We start from the raw sequence: 21331 nt of genomic DNA, 5'->3' as shown, positions 1-21331 counted from the left end.
AGTGTCCCGAGTAGCTGGGACTACAGGTGCCCACCACAATGCCCAGCTATTTTTTTGTTGCAGTTTGCCCAGGACCGGATTTGAACCTGCCACCCTCATATGAGGCTGGCGCCCTACTCACTGAGCCACAGGCACTGCCTATTTATTTTTATTTTTATTTTTGGTGACAGAGTCTCAAGCTGTCACCCTGCATAGAGTGCCACAGCATCACAGCTCACAGCAACCTCAAACTCTTGGGCTTAAGCAATTCTCTTGCCTCAACCTCCCAAGTAGCTGGGACTACAGGCACCGGCCACAATGCCTGGCTATCTTTTTGTTGTTATTGTCACTGTTGTTTAGCAGGCCCCACATACACCACCAGCATCGGTGTATGTGGCCAGTGCCCTACCCAATGAGCTACGGGCACTGCCCTAAAAGTAGATTCTTAAAGGGATTGTTCAGTGCCAGACACTTATGGTGAGAATTCCCAGCCTGAAAGGACGATGGGGCTCCATAAAGTAGAGGAGCTTATCTGGAAGACAGATGTTCTCAGAACAATCCAAGTGATCTGCCAACACTGGAAACCATAACCCACTGGACTCTTACTCAGGTAGGCAAACTCTTTTGTGCTCAAAGGACAAAGCACAAGTGTTATCTCCTGCATGGGACCAGCCTATTTCTCCATGTGGACTCCCCTAGTCTTTTGCCCATTTTCCTCACATAACACTTGGGGTCTCATCCTGATAGAACAAATAGGGGTGGCCTCATCTCTTCTGTCCTGCCAGATTCAGACCTTCCCAGTCACTGTTTTGCCAAATAAAGCATCCGGCCTGGACTCTGGATTTGTGGCTGATGATAACAATACCTTGCTCCTGGCTTGGCTGAAATTCGAAAATTTAAGTTCTTTAAGCTGCCACTGTCAACTTGCCTCTTCTCTGAAAACTAAAAATCTAATAACAACCAAATTATAGTAAATGCAACCTAGAGGTTCTATGTTTTCCAGAGAGTTCATGGAAAGGTGTAACTGACATTTCAATACATTCTGACCTAAAAGAAAGAGGGGTCGTGGAAACCCCTGCCAATGGCAGCTTTCAGTCACCACCTCTGAGGCCTGCTCAGATGGGAGACTGGGTCAGAGGCACCTCTGCCAAGGGGCAAGGGCCTCCAGGGACACGGCACCTGGGCAAACTGTACCTTCTCTGATGGGGGAAGCCCATCATGGGACACAAAAGCTGTCCCCTTCAAAAACACTCTGCCCCTCGGCAGCACCCAAGTCCACAGTTTGCTAGTGTTTTTAGTGAAATTCCCAATTCCTGTGGCTTTATAACTCTGAGCTAAAAATGCAATGTCAGCTGGCATGTGGCCCAGCTTCCAGAGTCCCAAAGAAGGCTGAAGGGTACATAGGAAGGGGTGTGTATGCTCGGAGGGGAGCAGACACAGCAGTGAGAAGCTGACCTGGCCAGGTGGTAACATGGGGGAGGAAGATGTCAGCAGACAGAGGGAGCAGTTATTAGAGGAGGAAAACAGAGGCGAAGATTTTTTAAATAACAGTTCTTGGGGGGAATGTAGCAAGTGCTTTCCTCTAAATTAACTTCCTACATTCTCAGCCCAATAATGTAGATGGTTGCTAATTTTCAAAGTAATATAATTTGTTTTACATGGAGTCTCCTATACAAATCCTTACAGGGTTCTTTGATAGGCATTATGGCACTTATTTTTGTTGGGGGAGACAAGGTCTCTATCACCCAGGCTAGAGTGCAGGGACACAATCATAGCTCACTACAGCCTCAAAATTCTGGGCTTAAGCAATCCTCTTGCCTCAGCCTCCCCAGTAGATGGGAATACAGTCCTGTGCCACTATATCCAGCTACTTTTTCTTATTTTTTTTATAGGATGGGGGTCTCACTATGTTGCTCAGGCTGGTTCCAAACTCCTAGACTCAACTGATATTCCCACCTTGGCCTCCCAAAGTACTGGGGTTACAGGTGGGAGCCACCATGCCCTACCTATATGGCACATTTTACTTCAAGTTCTGTATTTTAATTGATCCATTGACAGATAATCTTAGAACTAAAATGTACCTTTAGAATTTCTTAAACCCTTCCCCCAAATGATAATTAACTATAAAAATGTGTTTACAGCCTCAAAATCAGATGATAATGTCCAAAAGAATTAATTCGGGTACATCAGTGGGGTTTCTTAGCTATGCAATAAATTCAATGAAAATTGGGTTTTTTTCTTTTTTCCAAAATGAAACAGCTTTGTTACTTTATCTAATATATAAAAAAAAATTCTTCATGCTTGCTTTGGTAGCACATACACTAAAATTAGATTGATACAGATATAAGCATGGCCCCTGCACAAGGAAGACATGCAAATTCATGAAGCATTCCATTTAAGAAAAAGTTCCTTCAATAAAGAAAGTATATAAAAATAGTCAGGGGCAGTGGCTCACACCTGTAATCCTAGCAGTCTGGGAGGCCAACAAGGGTAGATTTCTTGACCTTACAAGTTTGAGACCAGCCTGCCAGCCTGAGCAAGAGTGAGACCTGTACCCCCACACATACGCTAAAAATAGAAAAACTAGCCAGGCCTGGTGGCAGGTACCTGTAGTCCCAGATGCTTGGGAGGCTGAAGCAAGAGGATCACTTGAGGGCCCAAGAGTTTGAGGTTGCTCTGAGCTATGATGCCCTGGCACTCTACCAGGGCAACAGAGTGAAACTATGTCTAAAAAAATATACATATACATATATATATATACACACACATATATGTCATTGGTGACATTGGGGGACATCCTGAATGATTTTTATTATATATAAAAATAGATTATAAATAAATATAAATATAAAATATATTATGAATAAATAAATATAAATATATAAATACATTTTTAAAATATTTATAAATAATATTTATGGTGACATTGGGGGACATCCTGGAGGATTTTTATTATATATAAAAATATATTATAAATATAAAATATAAAATATATATAAAATATAAAAATATATTATAAATAAATAAATATAAATATAAAATATATATTTATAGGTTATAAATAAATATTTATAATATAATATTATTATAATATTATAATATAATAAATATATAATATAATAAATAAATATTATAATATAATAAATAAATATTATAAATATTTATATATTTATTTATATTTATATTAAAATACAATATATAAATATATATTATAAATAAATATATAATATAAACATATAAAATAAATATATATAATAAAAATCATCCAAGATGCCCCACAATACTATAATAAATATTATAATATAATAAATAAATATTATAATATTTATATATTTATTTATATTTATATTAAAATATAATATATAAATATATATTATAAATATATATTATAAATAAATATATAATATAAACATATAAAATAAATATATATATAATAAAAATCATCCAAGATGCCCCGCAATGTCACCAATGACATTTTGATGTACAGTCTTCTAAACTTTTTCCTAAGCTTATCTGTACACAGGAAATTTCAAATTTGAGATTATGTTATTCATAGAGTTTGTAATACAGAAATATACTGTTAATACTTTCCTATTTTGCTAAAATAATTTTTATTGGCTACATAATATTTCTTTTAATGGACATACCATAATTCTTTTTTTTTTGGAGACAGAGTCTCACTATGTTGCCCTTGGTAGAGTGTCGTGGCGTCACAGATCACAGCAACCTCAAACTCTTGGGCTTACATGATTCTCTTGCCTCAGCCTCCCAAGTAGCTGGAACTACAGGTGCCCACCACAATGCCCGGCTGTTTTCTGGTTGTAGTTGTCATTGTTTGGCAGGCCTGGGCTGGGTTCGAACCCGCCAGCTCCGGTGTGTGTGTGGCTGGCGCCCTAACCACTGAGCTACAGATGCCAAACCAGATTTATTTAACAAATCTCTTGTTGGGTAGACATTTGGGGTTATTTCCAATATTTCACTATTATAAACAGTTACAAATATAGCTACAGAAAATCAGAAGTATAATCCTTGACACTTCTTCCTACAAACATATTTGAAGTAGATGATTTTCTAGGAACACATTAATTACCAAAATTGATTCTAAGAGGGAAAGAAAACTTACACCTACCAGTAAGTATAAGAAGAAGTTTTAAAAATAGTCCAATGGCTACCTCACCAACAGTGCCACATCCAGATGACTTTTCAGGTAAAATCTCCCAAATCTTAAAAAATACTATTTTTATTCCAGAGAATAAAAAAGGAAATGCTTGTACATTCTTTTTTTAAAATTTGGAACAATGTTGATACCAAACCCAACAAAGATGGCACAGGAAGAGATAGCAGAACAATCTAGTCAGGAACATCAGTGCAAGAATTCTCAGTAAAATTTAGCAAATATAATCTAGATTAAAAGAATAAACACCAAAGAGCTAGAATATTCATTCCAGTCATTCATCTGGTCATTATCAAGAAATCTAATAATATAATCCATACATTACTCATTACAGGGGTGTCCAACCTGCAGCCTGGGCCACGTGCTGATTTTGTGAGGACTACTTTTGCTTTTCTGTGGTGTCAGATATCATGAAATGTATACCCAGACCCCTTTTTTTTTTTTTTTTGCCTATCAGCTTTCATTAATGTTTGTGTATTTAATGTATGGCCCCAAACAACTCTTAATTCCTCCAATGTGAGGCAGAGAAAAAAATGCATGGACACCCCTGTTTTAAAAGAAGAAAATATATATAATGACCTTCATACTTGCCTAAAATGCACAATAAAAAATAATTCATTTCTAACTTTTTTAGAACATTAGTAAAATGGGAATAGATGAATGCTTCCTTAAGATTAAATATGTGTGATATATTTGTATCATCATATATACTCATATATATATTTATATTCATATATACATATCTGTGTGTATATATATATCCCAAAACTACTAAAAAGGTAATATTTGAAGATGGAGAGAAAGCCAAAAGTGAAAAACAAAAGCCAACATCTTAAAAACAGAAGCAGTTAGGGTGATGGCAAATACGACCTCTCAGGCGGGCGCAGTGGCTCCTGCCTGTAATCCTAGCACATAGGAGGCTGAGGTGGTTGGTGGATTGCATTACCTGAGCTGAGAGGTTCGAGACCAGCCTGAGCAAGAGTGAGACGCCTGTCTCTGAAATGGTGTTGTGGCAGTCACCTATAGTCCCAGCTACTCAAGAGGCTGAGGCAAGAGAAATGCTTGAGCCCAAGAGTTGAGGTTGTTGTGAGCTGTGACGCTACAGCACTCTACTGAGGGCAAAAAAGTGAAACTCTGCCTCAAAATAAAAAATAAAAAAAAGAAAAGAAAAGGAGATATGACCTCTGAAATTAGAATTCCTGGGTTCTAATTTCAGCTCCACCACTTGTTGCATGACCTTAAACAAATTACAGTCGTGTTGCTTAACAGTGGGGATGTGTACTGAGCCATTTGTCATTAGGTGATTTCTGTGTTATCTGAACATCACAGAGCACACTCACACACCTCTAGACGCTAACCTACTCCACACGGAGGCTACATAGTACAGCCCGTCGCTCCCAGGTTACAAACCTCTACAGCAGTGGTTCTCAACCTTCCTAATGCCGCACCCCTTTAATACAGTTCCTGTGGGTCGCGACCCACATGTTGAGAACCGTTACTGTGCTAAATACTGCAGACAACTGTAACACGGTGGTTAAGTATTTATGTATCCAAACACAGAAAAAGTACAATAAAAATTCAGTATAAAATAAAAAATGCCTGTATCGAGGTCTTACCATGAATGGAGTCTGCAGAACCGGAAGTTGTTGGGGGCCAGTGAGTGAGTGAGTGGTGGGTGAAGGTGAAAGCTTAGGACATGACTGTGCACTTTTATCCTCCCAGCAGTAGAGCTGGTTTGTTTACATCAGCCTTGCTGCAAACAGGGGAGTGATGCGTTGCACTACAATGTTACAACAGTTATGACTTCACTAGGCAATAGGAATTTTTCAGCTCCATTATAATCTTATGGGACCACCACTGTATGCACAGTCTGTGAATAAAATGCTTAGAACAGAATGTGGCACATGGTGCTACATCAGGGCACATAATTAGAAACACAGCACCTTAACGCCAAGACCATGAAACACTAAAACCATTTCCACAAAAGTTAGGAATAAGAAAATAATAGTCAAAGTTAACACTGCTATTTAAGCTATTGTTCTGAAAATACTAGCCAAGAGAAAAATGTAACTTTTATAAATACAGAAAAACAAAACACAGAATTATCATTATTTGCAGAATAAGATCCTACAAATACCAAGAGCATCAACTGAAAACCTATTAGAAACAAATAGGAATGAATTAGATTAATTCAACCCATTCACTACCCCCAAGTGAAATTTAAATAGAAATATGAACACAATTTCAAGATGGGATCAGCTGGAAACCCGAACCTTTTGAAAACGCACCTTGGCAATATAATTTGGGGGACTCCCATGTGCCCAGGAATGTGCAGCTTGAAACTGTATATTCTGGGACACTGAAAAATCCTTCTTTACAAGCATAACGAACTTGGCTGCCCAGCTTAGAGGTGTAATTTCCTACAATGTAGCCATCTGGAACCTCAGGAGGTCTGCCACAGTCTATTTCTGAAAAAAATTAAGGTCAAATGCATTAGTATATGAATACAAATTTTTGAAATCCATAATCTCTCTCTACCTCTACCCGATCCCTCTCACGCACACCCCAAACCATATTTTAAGTGCACTGGTTCATGTCCACATGACTTCTTTTTTTTTTTTTTTTTTTTTTGTAGAGACAGAGTCTCATTTTATGGCCCTCGGTAGAGTGCCATGGCCTCACACAGCTCACAGCAACCTCCAACTCCTGGGCTTAAGTGATTCTCTTGCCTCAGCCTCCCGAGTAGCTGGGACTACAGGCACCCGCCACAACGCCCGGCTATTTTTTGGTTGCAGTTTGGCCGGGGCCGGGTTTGAACCCGTCACCCTCGGTATATGGGGCCGGTGCCTTCCCGACTGAGCCACAGGCGCCGCCCATCCACATGACTTCTGGACACGTTTCCAGTGGGCGTCTTCACTCAGTCTTCTGGACTTCTGCAGGCAGTGGCAGCTACCCATGCACAAAGCTGATCGAATTTAGAAAGCAAGCCTCACTAATTCATACCAACTAAAGAGAAGCCTCATCAAACAAAGTAAAAAATTTGAATCGCAAAAGTACCTTAAGGTAGATATACTCTTATAATTCTCCAGGTCACTTTTGAGAGGCTGGGTCCTGACCAGAACAGCAGTATTTACTCTCCAGCATAGTGGTTAATATCAGAGTATCTATTCACTGCTAAAAATCCTTAAAGTTTTGGTTAATATCAGAGTATCTATTCACTGCTAAAAATCCTTAAAGTTTAACAATTTTAGCTTTCTTTTTTAACAGAACCGTTCTACCTGATTATGTTATTTTCTATATTTGCATGGTGGTACAAACGTGGAAAGGTTCAGATGGTCTCTGCCCACATCCCCCACACAGACAACAAACATATAAGGGAAGAAAGTCACCACCACCAGAATCTCACCTGGAGCTGCCCCAGTCTTTGGCAGAAACCCACCTGTGCATGATGTGGCATCTCTGGCCGGGTGGAAAGGTTGAGGCCCATTCCTTGGCAAGTATCCGTCCATACAGTAACATTCAAAGCTTCCATGAGTGTTCACACACCGCCCTCCATGCCTGCACAGGTCAGAAACCTCACACTCATCTATGTCTTGAGACCCATCCCCATTACAAGAAAAGGAGAGAGAAAAACAGAAAAAGAAAAAAAGGGCGGGACACTGTAACAGCCATTTTTTCACATTCTCAAGCCACCCTCAAATGATTGCATTTGTCTACGATTGTATCACTAATGTTATTTCATGCTTCATGGGTGCTTCTCATATATCCCACACCTTACAGGCACCAAAAACAGAGGAGTCCTCCATGAAACTTGTCGATGTGTTCTGGGAACTCATAAAAACCAACAACCATCATCAGCTCCCGGATTCCCAACAAAATGAACTTAAGAAAATATGCTTTAAAACATCCAATTACAGCCAGGTGCAGTGGCTCACACCTGCAATCCCAGCACTCTGGGAGGCTGAGGCAGTAGATTGCTTGAGCTCACAAGTTTGAGACCAGCCCACCAGCCTAAGCAAGGGCAAGACATACCCTCCAGACACACTAAAAATAAAAAACTAGCCAGTGTCGTGGCGGGTGCCTGCAGTTCCAGCTATTTGGAAGGTTGAGGCAAGAGGATTTCTTGAGCCCAAGAGACTGACATTTCTGTGAGCTATGATGAGGCCACACCTCTCTAGCCAAGGTAACAGAGTGAGACTCGGTCTCAAAAAAAAAAAAAAAAAAATCCAGTTACTATAAAACAATTAATGGTCCCAACCCCACACTAAAATATCTAAAGTAGAGCGCCAGATGTAAAACAGTTTACGGAGTGAAAACACCCAGAACTGACATCTTCTTTTTTCTTTTTTTTTAAGACAGAGTCTTATTTTGTTGCCCTCAGTAGAGTGCCGTAGCATCATAACTCACAGCAATCTCCAACTCTTGGGCTCAAGAGGTTCTCTTGCCTCAGCCTCCCTAGTGGCTGGGACTGCAGGTGTCTGCCACAACGCCCGGCTATTTTTAGAGATGAGATCTCACTCTGGCTCAGGATGGTCTTGAACCTGTGAGCTCAGGCGATTCACCCACTTCGGCACCACACCTGCAGGCATCTTCCCAGCTCTTGAGCACAGGATGGTAAGTCAGGTAGTAAGGGGGTTAATTTAATTTAAAAGGGTCTTGGTAAATTTCTGAAGATTAGAAGGACTTAAAACAGGTTTCAAGAAAAACAAGACATGCCCCTTTGCAGACTTCTTCGCTTGCTTGAAGATTGTAGAGACAGCAGGTATGGGGTAAAAACTGCAAAATAACTCAGAGGATGGAGAAGAAACCTCTCTACCAGTTAGCAGCATTCGTTGCCCAGAACTGAGTTTAAAATTTTAAGAATCCCATCAGCTGTGTGCAGTGGTATGTGCCTATACTACCAGTTACTCAAGAGGCCGAGGTAGGAGGATCTCAAGCCTAGGATTTCAAGGCCAACCTGGGAAACACAGCAGACCCCCATCTACTAAAAAAATTACTAACACTGCAATTTCTTTTTTTTTTTTTTTTGTAGAGACAGAGTCTCACTGTACCGCCCTCGGGTAGAGTGCCATGACGTCACACGGCTCACAGCAACCTCCAACTCTCGGGCTTACGCGATTCTCTTGCCTCAGCCTCCCGAGCAGCTGGGATTACAGGGGCCAGCCACAACGCCCAGCCTATCTCTTTGTTGCAGTTTGGCGGGGGCCGGGTTTGAACCCGCCACCCTCGGCATATGGGGCCGGCGCCCTACTCACTGAGCCACAGGCGCCACCCCCAACACTGCAATTTCTTAAAAGAAAGGAAATGTTAGCCCCCAAACAAAGGAAGAAAATAATCTCAGATTCTTCCCATTTTGTTTAACGTGACTTTATAAAAATTCACTATTGTCTTGTTTCGGGGTTTTTTTAGTCTTGGACCAACGAACGTCACTCACACTGATTATTGCTGGGAAACTAGTAATTCTATTTCATTGCTGAAGGAGCCACACATTCTCGGGCTTGAGCAAGTAACATGAGGCAAGAGAAACGTGTGGGAGATGTTAGGCATCTCCCCCTCACTCCCAAAGAGGAACAGCTGTGCCTTCGTCAAGTGCCTGGAGGGCAGGCCCAGCCTACTGCACGACACCCATGGAGAGCAAGCAGGCTTTTGGTGGAACCACGGAGACACCTGCCTGTGTCTGTGGTCACGGGCAGGCTGCTTCAAAACACAAAACAGCAGGGCAGCTGAGAAGCTTCAGGGCAATGGCTCACATAGGGAGTGAGGCTCCTGAGCTAGGAGAGAAACCAACAAACTAAATCCAGTCTTGGTAGGAGTAAGGATTTACGCCTAGGAATGAAGGCGTTTACCACACCACACGCAGACCTATGGGAGACAAGCTGAAGACAGGAGGTTCCAGGAATTGATGAATAGCCAGCATCATGCCCTCCTTCAAGATTCGTTTGGGTTTGTTGGGTGGTGGTGGTTGTTTTGTGTGTTTGTGTGGTTTGTTGGTGTTTGTTTGTTTGCCTTTATCTCACTTCTCAGCCCAGGACGAGGTACTGTTACATTTCTCCAGAAGAAATGGCATCAGGCCCCGAGCTTGCAGGAAGGGAACTTATGAAAAAGAAGTTGCTGCTGCCATCGGAGTCAGGATGAGTTCCCAAGACTCGGAGGATTCGAAACCACAGAGAAGTCATTCTGCATTTTCTGGCAGACCCTACAGGGGCCAGGCGGTTGTGGACCATGTTGATAGAGAAATAACAGCCCAGCCTCCTGCCCATGTCTCATTTTTCTCCACTTACTGTCAGCCCACCCAAGCCAAAGCACCCTGACATAGGAAGTACCACCAAGCTTCTTCCTCTGGGCTGGGACTCCTGGCAAAGTTTCTGTGATTCTCTGGAGTCACTCGGGGACAGCTCTGGGGCCAAGAACTTAAGTTGTTTCTCCAGGACTGACTGGTGCCATCCCACACTAGAACCGCTCATCCCACAGGTGCCATCCAGAGAGGCCTGCCTGCAACCAGCTACCGACCTTCCCCTCAACTCCACAAAGGACAAAAACGCCCGGGCACTGCATCCTGTGGTTTCAGGCAAACCCTGACTAATAAATGCGGATGCCCCAAAATGCTAAGCTCTGCCCCCAGCTAGTCCAGTGATGTTTCTCTGGTATTTCTGTGTTTCAGAAATAAACAGTTGGGCTCCTGTGGCTCAAGGAGTAGGGCGCGGGCCCCATATACCAGAGGTGGTGGGTTCAAACCCAGCCCTGGCCAAAAACTGCAAAAAAAAAAAAAAAAACAAAGAAACAGTTGGGCGGTGCCTGTAACTCAGTGAGAAGGGCACGGGCCCCATATACCAAGGGTGGCAGGTTCGAACCTGGCCCCAGTCAAACTGCAACAACAGAAATAAACAATTTTGGCTCAGCACCTGTAGCTTAATGATTAAGGCGCCGGCTACATACACCGAGGCTGGCAGATTCAAGCCCGGCCCAGGCCTACTTAACAACAATGACAACAACAACAAGAAAATAGCCAGGCATTGTGGCAGGCGCCTGTACTTGGGAGGCTGAGGCAAGAGAATGACTTAAGCCCAAAAATTTGAGGTTGCTGTGAGCTGTGATGCCACAGCACTCTATGGAGGGTGACAGTGAGATTCTGTCTCAAAAAAACAAAACAAAACAAAACAAAAAAGCAAACAGTTTCATCAAGAAAAATGGTCCATCAAAGTGAAACTGGAAACTACAAAAGGAAAAATCAGTGGGATGCACTGGTTCATGCCTATAATGCCAGAACTTTGGAAGGCAAAGGCAGAGGCTTGCTTGAGGCCAGGAATTGAGGACCAGGCTGGGCAACATAGCAAGACCCTTTCTCTGCAAAATTTTGTTTTAATTTTTAAAAATTATCCAGGCATGGTGGTACATCCCTGTAGTCTCAGCTACTCAGGAAGAGGAAGCAGGAAAATCATTTAAGCCAGGAGTCCAAGGCTGCAGTGAGCTATGATCACAGCATGACACACTAGCCTGGGTGACAAAGTGAGACACTGTGTCGGGGAAAAAAAAAAGGAAAGTCATAGGAATGGACTGCCAATGGATAAGGGGCTATGATGGAAATGCTCTAAAATGAAATAGTGGTGATGGTGGCACAACTTTGTGAATATACTAAAAAACACTGAATTGTACACTTCAAAAGGGAAAATTTTATGATATGTAAATTACACTTTAATCTTCTTTAAAAAATAAGAGATTGTTGATGAATAATTGGAAGAAGTAGAATACACAGAAGCAGAGCCTAGATCAAGATTTACAAGGACATTACAGATTGGTTCGTGTGTGACTCACACCTGTTTGGTCCAGACATAAAATATTTTCTTCTCTTCCCCCCTCCCTCCTCTCTCCACCTCTGCCACTTCCCTTTTCCTCCTCCTAACGCCTTCCTAACTTTTAAAAGTTGAATGCATCCCTTAGGACTGTACTCATAAACATAAAGTCATTAGTTTTTCCTGGTAAATTCACACAACCTTGCAAACACAATTTCAAATATCGCATTCTTCAGAAAGTTCCCCTGATCCCTTCCTCACTGCCAAGATAAGTGACCCCCTGGATTCTAATAAAAGGCTTTGCTAACTTATGACTAACCCTTGATACTGAAATTAGTGTCTGCCTGTCACATCCCATTAGCACAGCCTTGGCGTGGAAGAAGTGCTTAAAAACTGTGTGTCGAATGAAGTGAACACTACTGTGGTCACCATCTTTTTTTTTTTTTTGTAGAGACAGAGTTTCACTTTATGGCCCTAGGTAGAGTGCCATGGCATCACACAGCTCACAGCAACCTCCAACTCCTGGACTTAAGCAATTCTCTTGCCTCAGCCTCCCAAGTAGCTGGGACTACAGGCGCTCGCCACAACACCCGGCTATTTTTTGGTTGCAGTTTGGCCGGGGCTGTGTTTGAACCCGCCACGCTCGGTATATGGGGCCGGCACCCTACCGACTGAGCCACAGGTGCCGCCCCGTGGTCACCATCTTATAAGGGTTTTTTTTTTTGTTTTAGGCCTGGTGTTACGGCTCACACCTATAATCCCAGCATTTTGGGAGGCCAAAGCAGGAGGATCTCTTGAAGCCAGGAGTTCAAGACCAAATCTGGGCAACATAGTTAGATCCCACTTCTAAAAAAAAAAAAAAGAATTAGCTAGGTGTGGTGGTGCATGTCTGTAGTCCTAGCTATTTGGGAGGCTGAAGCAGGAGTCTTGCCTGAGTCTAGGAGTTGGAGGCTGCAGTGAGCTATGATCACCCCATTACACTCCAGCCTGGGAGACAGAGCAAGACTCTGTCCCAAACATAAATAAACAGATAAAAATGAAATGGGTATCTTTTCAGTGTACCTAATTCAATACTGCAACATTGTACTTCTGCAATCATGCCAGCCAGCCAGCAATTTGTTACCTAAAACAACAGGGTCTTGAGGGAATGTGTTCACTCAAGCCAAGAACAAACCAAATTGTATCCTTTGAGAGATTCTACCTGGACACAGGTCAAGAGGGAGAATGAAAAAATAGCTGGGCGTTGTGGCGGGCGCCTGTAGTCCCAGCTACTCGGGAGGCTGAGGCAAGAGAATCGCTTAAGCCCAGGAGTTGGAGGTTGCTGTGAGCTGTGTGAGGCCACAGCACTCTACCAAGGGCCATAAAGTGAGACTCTGTCTCTACAAAAAAAAAAAAAAAAAGAGGGAGAATGAATCAGGACATCAGTACCTGTGGTTCCTGGTAGATGAGAAGATAAAGCACGTTCTCCTTTTCTTTCCCTGAAAGCCTTTAAATATCACAAAGCTTTTAAGCAAAGTCATTAAGTCTAGGCAAAAACATGGCAGAACAGGAGTCTTTCCTGCCTTTCTTCTTCACTACTGTGCAGAGATTTTCCTAGAACGCCAAAAAGCTACATGATTGTGACTTGCTGTAAAAAGAGTTGCAATGATAGAGGGGCCACTGAAAAAGGGTCTTGTCTACCCCTGGTATGCAAACATCAGATGCCCAGAAATCAAACAAACAAAGCTACTGAGGCCTGAAAGTTGCCCTTCTCACTCAGCCTCATGTGGGAGGCAAGCCCACATTTATTACAGGGGCAGCATGCTGATTCCTATACACCAACAGCACTGTTCACATCCCCAGACCCTTAGGGAGTCGTGTGCTCGGAGCGGGTAAGGGCCATTCACTCCAAGGACTTCCCACTTGCAGTTACAGAAACCTGCAGGTGGCACACCATCTCCAGAGAGTCCCTTCTCATTGTTCATCATAAATACATTTGATCACACCTGCGTAGTCCCAGCTACTCGAGAGCTGAGGCAGGAGGATCACTCTGCCCAGGAGTTTGAGGTTGCAGTGAGCTATAATGGCACTGCACTCTGGTTGGGGTGATGGAGTAAGACTCTGTCTCAACAACAACAACAAAAAGGTTCAATCACACAGAACCAGAAAAAGAATATTATAATTAACAAAAGAAAAGTATTACAATGCACTCCCATAGACCCACATCCCCCCAAATTTAATAATTGGCACTGTAGGGTGGTGCCTGTGGCTCAAGGAGTAGGGTGCCGGTCCCATATGCAAGAGGTGGCGGGTTCAAACCCAGCCCTGGCCAAAAACCACAAAAAAAAAAAATTGGTACTGTAAATAGCTTACAGACTGACATAATACTAGATATTCATAATGACACCCCTAGATATTTCAGCATGTCCCCAAAGAGGACATATCCTATAGGCCAGAGTCCCCTTATCCCCTTAACAAAATTAACATGACTTCCTAACATTTACAACTGCACAGTCCATGTCCATATTTCCCTCACATTTATTCTTAAAGGAGACTCCCTCTCTTAAATCACACCTGTCCTGGCCCGACCTGCTCCCCGCTCCACAGCCCAGATACTATCCTGCATTATTACCAAAGTGCCACCGTCACAGTCCCCTTCTCAAGTACCTGTACAAAAGGTGCCGTCATTGGGAATGAACGTCTTGTTGTTGGTGGTGGCTCGATATCCTTCTAGGCAAATGCAATAGAAGCCCCCTGGTGTGTTATGGCAAGATGTGTGGTTCCCACAGACCACAGTGGCTCCAAACTGGCATTCATTTTTATCTGTTAATACATGGAGACAAGTCATGGAAAGGCTGTCAACCCATACCATGTTCAACAACCAGACGGTCACCCCTGCTACCGACTCGGGGAGCAATATTCGGTGACAACGGCTTCATGATCGATAGTAGAACCTCTGTAAGTTGACCACCCAACAGTTGACAAAATGATCAACGTACAGCAGCGATCAATATGAGGAATTAGGCCTGCTGCGCTGATATCCACATGTAGTGCATGTCCAGTCTGGGGAAATTAGGTCAAGTTAAGGAGGGGGTCATTGTAGGAGGTGGTTAACTACGGAGGCTCTACTGTATTTCCCTCTTTCCCTTTCACTGTGCCTCCCAGACCAGCCTTGTAGCTGCGTGCCGGGAGTACACCTAACCATACGGGCAACCTAACATTTCTATCTGGCTAAGCCACCTGATTCAAAAATGAACTTTTCTATGCTTACAAAGACCTTGTCAGAGGCCTGGGGAAATAAACCCAGCAGAATCGCATGATTTTCATGAAAGCCAGAGTAGGGCAATTCTATATCCAGTGATTCACTGAAAAATGTGTTCCTTCTGAGCTACCAGGAAACACAGTGGAATTAGTGCCGAAGCCTCATCCGGGAGCAGGGATGATAGTGTAGCAGGAACAGCTCATGCTAATCGCCAGTGACCTGGGTGAATAATGTTAGTCACCCAGAGAGGAGAGGCTGGAACAATAGACGTTTGGTGAGTCCACAGACGCCTGCCCTGAGCGTTTTTAATTAAATAACTTGAAATTGAAAGATGTAAAACACAAGGATCTCTCTTCCTCTCATCTCTATCTTCTAGCTCAGGGCTCAGCAGACATTTTCCTCAGAGTCTGTGGTACCAGTACTCAACTGTGCTTTCGGAGCACCAAAGCAGCCATAGATAACGGGTAAGCTAATGATCAATGCTATGTGCCAAAACAATTCCAAGTGCAAAAATAGGCAGTGGGTTGAATCTGGCGTGCGGTTCATGGTGTGCTGACTCTGCCTGAGCCATTAACTTCAGAGGAAACTCCTATGATCAAATTGCTTATGGATCTTTTCATTTATTTATTTTTCTTTCAGATGAATATGCGGGTATAAACAATTAGGTTACAATGTTTGTATTTGTTAGGTAAAGTCCCTGTTGTAGTTGTGTCCTGCATCCAGGAGGTGTGCCCTACACCCTTACATTGTGCCCGTCAGGTGGAGCACGCCCATCTACGCCTCCTTTTAGAGCTGACCTACTCAGCAAGTTTTTTATGGGGAAAAAACATCAGCTTATAAATTGGTAGCTTGTTTGTTATTTCGTTCATAAGTGGTTCTTCAGATCAATTTAATAGACTCTCACAATTGCACTCAATTCCTACTAACTCAGAATTAACCTCAAAAAATCTGGGTTTGGGGCTGGGTGCAGTGGCTCACTCCCATAATCCCAGTGCTCTGGGAGGCTGAGGCAGGTGGATTGTCTGAGCTCAAGAGTTTGAGACCAGCCTGAGCTAGAACAAGACCTCGTCTCTAAAAATAGTCAGGGATTGTAGTAAGCTACTTGGGAGGCTGAGACAAGAGAATCACTTGAGCCCAAGAGTTTGAGGTTGTTGTGAGCTGTGAGACCACAGCACTCTACCAAGGGCGACAAAGTGAGACCCTGTCTCAAAAAATAAATAAATAAACATAGAGAAGATACAGTAAAAATAAAGTATAAAAGATTTTTAAAAGGTAGTCTTGTAAGCTGTCCAGGGCACTTACCATGAGTGAAGCTTATAGGACTAGAAGTTGCTCTGGGAGAATCAGCAAGTGAGTGGTGAGTGAACGTGAAGGTCAACTGCCCTACTGTAAACTTTGTAAACACTGTATACTTAGGCTATACTGCATTTATTTAAAAAATAGGCCAGGTGTTGTGGCTCACACCTGTAATCCCAGCACTCTGGGAGGCCCAGGCAGGAGGATTGATTGATCTCAGGAGTTTGAGGTTGCAGTGAGATAGGACAATGTCACTGCACTCTAGCCAGGGTGACAGCGTGAGACTCTGTCTCAAAAAAAATGTATATATATTGTTCTTTCTTCAATAATAAATCAGCCTTAGCTAACTGTAACTTTTTTATTTTCTTTGAGACAGAGTCTCACTTTGTCACCCTGGGTAGGGGGCCATGGCATCACAGCTCACAGCAACCTCCAACTAGCCTCCCAAGTAGCTGGGGCTACATGCGCCCGCCACAATGCCTGGCTATTTTTTATTGCAGTTGTCATTGTTTTAGCTGGCCTGAGCTGGGTTCAAATCCGCCAGCCTTGGTGTATATGGCTGGTGGTGTAACCACTGTGCTAGGGGTGCTGAGCCAGCTTACTGTAACTGTTTAACTTTATAAACTTTGTTTTAGCTCTGGACTCTGTTGTAGTAACACTTAGGCTACAATACATTTGCTTGTGTACATGTTGTACAGCTTTACAAAAATATTTCCTTTCTATCCTTATTCTATAAGCTATTTTCTATTTCAAATTCTTTTTATTTTAAAAAATTTTTGCTTTCAAAAGTTTTTTATTAAAAACTAACACACAACACACATGTTAGCCGAGGCCTACACAGGGTCAGCATCATCAATGTCACTGTCCTCCACCTCCAGACCTTGTCCTACTGGAAGGTCTTCAGAGCAGTAACACACCTGGAGCTGCACCTCTTACGGTAACAGGGACTTCTTTTGGAAAACCTCGTGAAGGACCTGCCTGAGGCTGTTTTACAGTTAACTTCCTTTTTCTAAGTAGGAGTACACTCTAAAATCACAATAAAAAGTTTACTAGAATAAATATATGCACCAGTAATACAGTTGTTTATTATCATTATCAAGTATTTATGCTGTCCGTAACTTTACGTGCTATATACTTTTACACAACTGGCAGCACCATAAGTTTGCTTGCATCACCACAAACACGTGACTGATGTTTTGCACTAAAACATTATGACGACCATGACATCACAAGGTGATAGGAATCTTTCAGCTCCATTATAATCTCATGGGATGACAGATATGTGGACCATCATTGACAAAAATATCATTATGTGGGGCGGCACCTGTGGCTCAAAGGAATAGGGCACCTGCCCCATATGCTGGAGGTGGCAGGTTCAAACCCGGCCCCAGCCAAAAACTGCAAAAAAAAAAAAAATCATTATGTGGCACAAGACTGAATTACCTTCTTAAAATGTAACTAAACCTGGAATATAATTCATACTAAAAATTATCTGCAATAAGATGTGCAAGAAAGCTTAAAAAGGAGAGAACAGGCCCTCAAGCCATAGGCACATTGCTGGGCCAAAAAGTCAGCCCAGGTGACAGAAGACAGTGGCTTCAGACACAAGTCCAGTTGTCCATAAAATGGGATATCCCTGTCCTTTGCCATTGTTTCTGAGACATGTCTCCCCTATGGACTTCACTGGAAGGGATATTTGGGTTTCTAGAGGATTCTAGAATTCTCAGGTCCCTTGGCTTACTACCATGTTATAACATCTCTGGCACGCCTGCAACCTCTCCTGCCACCTGTGGCGCAGTCTCAGCGGGCTGAGTACCAGGAAATGCTTGTGCAGTGTTTGAGAGCAGCTCTGTGCAAAGTAAGGAAGCCTCCTCCTCCCATTCAGAGAAGTTTCGATTGTTCAAAAAGCAAAGGGCAAACAAGAATGCAACTAGCATCCATGAGGGGAAGCGTGGATTGGGAGTCTCCTCAACTCCACTTTCATTTCTATGCTACTGTCAGTAAGTGGGGTAAGGAATTGGGGGGGGGGGGAGAAGGGAGAAATTCCCTCAGGAACCTCAGACTTCAGAGCAGCCATACTTCTCACAGGTAAAATCCTAAAACAGTAAAGGTTAAAGATGGCACAATGGCAGCCTGCAGAAGGGCATGTGACTGTAAAATCTTATATCTACAAAGTGGAATGTAACTTTTTCAATGTAAGACTGAATTATTATTTTTCTTTAGGGAGAAAAAAGCACACAAGGATATCACAACAAGGCTGTATGCACCGTCTATTCACAACAGCAAGACAAAACTAAAAATATTTTTATTACGTGTAACAAGGTTGCTGGGAAGAAACTGGGAGATTATTATAACATCTACTATTCTAAAATTGTTATAAAACTTCTGTCTCTCTGAAGTGTGCTAGAACCTGGATATTGTCTAACTGTCATGGTATGGTGGATAATTCATGGTAAAAAAATAATTTCAGATGCTTCTAGCCTAAAGTGTTTTGTATTCCTTTAAGTCATGTAAATCCTCTAAGGATTATAGCTACAAAAAATTTGGAGAATGGATTCTGATAGACATAAGACCCAAAGCAACAATATTTTGCCCCTTAACCAAAAATCCTATAGGAAATTGTGTTTTGTTTTTCCTCATGGTAGTAATATAAATACAGTAGATAAAACCTCTGTAAGCTGACCACCTAAGGAACTATAACAAACTGGTCAATGTACAGAGGTGGCCAATATAAGGAACTAGGGTACGCCTACGGTACTGATATGTACATGTGGTGCACGTCCAGTCTATGGAAATCAGGTCAACTTAAGGAGATAGTCAGTGTAGGGAGGTAGTCAACTATGGAGGTTCTGGTAGTTTTATATCAAAATCCAGAGAAATTAAGAAATGCAATATTCACTTAAGTTGTTAGGTTAAACTCAAGACTTAAAACAGATTTCAAGCTGGACGCGGTGGCTCACGCTGTAATCCCAGCACTTGGGAGGCCAAGATGGGTGGATTGTCTGATCTCACAGGTTTGAGACCAGCCTGAGCCAGAGTGAGACTTCATCTCAGAAACTAGCTGGGCTTTGTGAGAGGCACCTGTCATCCTAGCTACTAGGGAAGCTGAGGCAAGAGTATCGCTTGAGCCCAAGAGTTTGAGGTTGCTATGAGCTATGACATCACAGCACTCTATGGAGGGCAAGAAAGTGAGATTCTACTTCAAAAAACAAACAAACAAACAAAAAAGATAGCTGAGCAGTTGTGGCAGGCACCTGTACTTCCAGCTAATCAGGAGGCTGAGGCAAGAGAATAGCGTAAGCCCAGGAGTTTGAGGTTGCTGTGAGCTATGACGCCACAGCACTCTACCAAAGATGACAAAGTGAGACTCCGTCTCAAAAAATTAAATTAAATGAAATGAAAATAAGATAAAATGGGTGGTGCCTGTGGCTCAAAGGGGTAGAGCGCCAGTCCCATATGCCGGAGGTGGCGGGTTCAAACCCAGCCCTGGCCAAAAAAAAAAAAAAAAAACTGCGCAAAAATAAATAAATAAATAAATAAAAATAAAAAATAAAAGAACAGATTTCAAACTTAAGTTAGATCTGAGATTCTCCAGAAATTCAAGTTCAGTGACCTCTAACCTGAGGGTACTTCCTTTGAAACACAAGGGAAAAGACATACCCAAACCTAAAGGCCAATTATCATGGACAAAATTTCTCATAATAAAAACATGTGAGCAAAATAACGTTTCACCCCAAGGACATCAACTCTTTAACACTAGAGAATCTTTTGTGTGTGTGTGTGTGTGTGTGACAGTCTCACTATGTCACCCTTGGTTGAGTGCTATGGTGTCACAGCTCACAGCAACCTCCAACTCCTGGGCTTAAGCAATTCTCTTGCCTCAGCCTCCCAAGTAGCTGAGACTACAGGTGCCTGTCACAATGCCCAGCTGTTTTTTTGTTGCAGTTGTCATTGTTGTTTAGCTGGCCCAGGCTGGATTTGAACCCACCAGCCTGGGTGTATGTGGCCAGCGCCCTGCCCTACCTATGGCTACCACCCAGAGAATCTTGTTTCTTGATTCATCTTCTCGACTTAACCCAAGATTCAGAACTTACCTACACATTGCGTCCTCCCATTGCCCACAAATCCATAGTTGCAAATGCAGATCTTCTTCCCATTTATTTGCTGGCATGTGGCATGCTCATGACAAGTGGCACAGACATCTAAACCTGAATCAGAAAGTGTATATTTCAGAAAAAGAAAAACGCGAGATGAGATACATTTAGAGCACATTTAGGAAGGAGAACCAAAATTTGAATAGGAAAATAAAATAAGACAGATCTGATCTCATCTTTAAAAACTTTCAATGCCTCTTTTTTGGCCCACAGAATAAAGTGCAAATTCTTCTGTGTGACAATCAATGATCTTTTTTTTTTTTGAGACAGAGTCTCACTTTGTCGCCCTCAGTAGAGTGCTGTAGCATCATAGATCACAGCAACCTCAAACTCTGGCTCAAGTGATTCTCTTGCCTCAGCTTCTCAAGTAGCTGGGATTGCAGGCACCCATCACAAGGCCTGGCTGTTTTTAGAGTCGAGGTCTCGCTCTGGCTCAGGCTGGTCTCAAACCTGTGAGCTCAGGCAATCCACCCACCTCAGCCTCCCAGAGTGCTGGGATCACAGGCATGAACCACCCTGCCCGGCCCTGATGATTAATGATCTTAATAGTCTCCTCCAACCACACATACAGCCCTCTTGAAAGAAGAGACCAACTACTCTTTCCCTAACAACCTACCATCATACTTGCATGCTACAGTCATGACACCCCCTTTACCAAAATTCCTCTGCCTCCCTCTCTACCCAGCTAGCTCCTCTT

The 21331-nt window shown here is 42.6% G+C and overlaps 1 protein-coding gene and 1 pseudogene across 2 annotated transcripts in view; one reads left to right on the top strand and one right to left on the bottom strand.

Moving 5' to 3' along the window:
• The window catches only part of SUSD1 (sushi domain containing 1), a 133101-nt gene that overhangs the window by 93066 nt on the left and 18704 nt on the right, over positions 1-21331 (bottom strand). For both annotated transcript variants that reach the window (XM_053565695.1, XM_053565702.1), the window contains exons 2-5: positions 20575-20688; positions 14590-14745; positions 7593-7745; positions 6442-6621 (exon numbers count right to left, since the gene is read on the bottom strand). In XM_053565695.1, the coding sequence (XP_053421670.1) occupies positions 6442-6621; positions 7593-7745; positions 14590-14745; positions 20575-20688 (603 nt within the window). The remainder of the gene's footprint in view (positions 1-6441; positions 6622-7592; positions 7746-14589; positions 14746-20574; positions 20689-21331) is intronic.
• LOC128580093 (uncharacterized) lies at positions 2281-2380 on the top strand (annotated as a pseudogene).

This window comes from Nycticebus coucang, chromosome 2 (genome assembly GCF_027406575.1).
Source record: "Nycticebus coucang isolate mNycCou1 chromosome 2, mNycCou1.pri, whole genome shotgun sequence".
Taxonomy (NCBI): Eukaryota; Metazoa; Chordata; class Mammalia; order Primates; family Lorisidae; genus Nycticebus; species Nycticebus coucang.
Note: the sequence above shows the minus strand (reverse complement) of the source record. Positions and strands in the feature narration are given on the sequence as shown.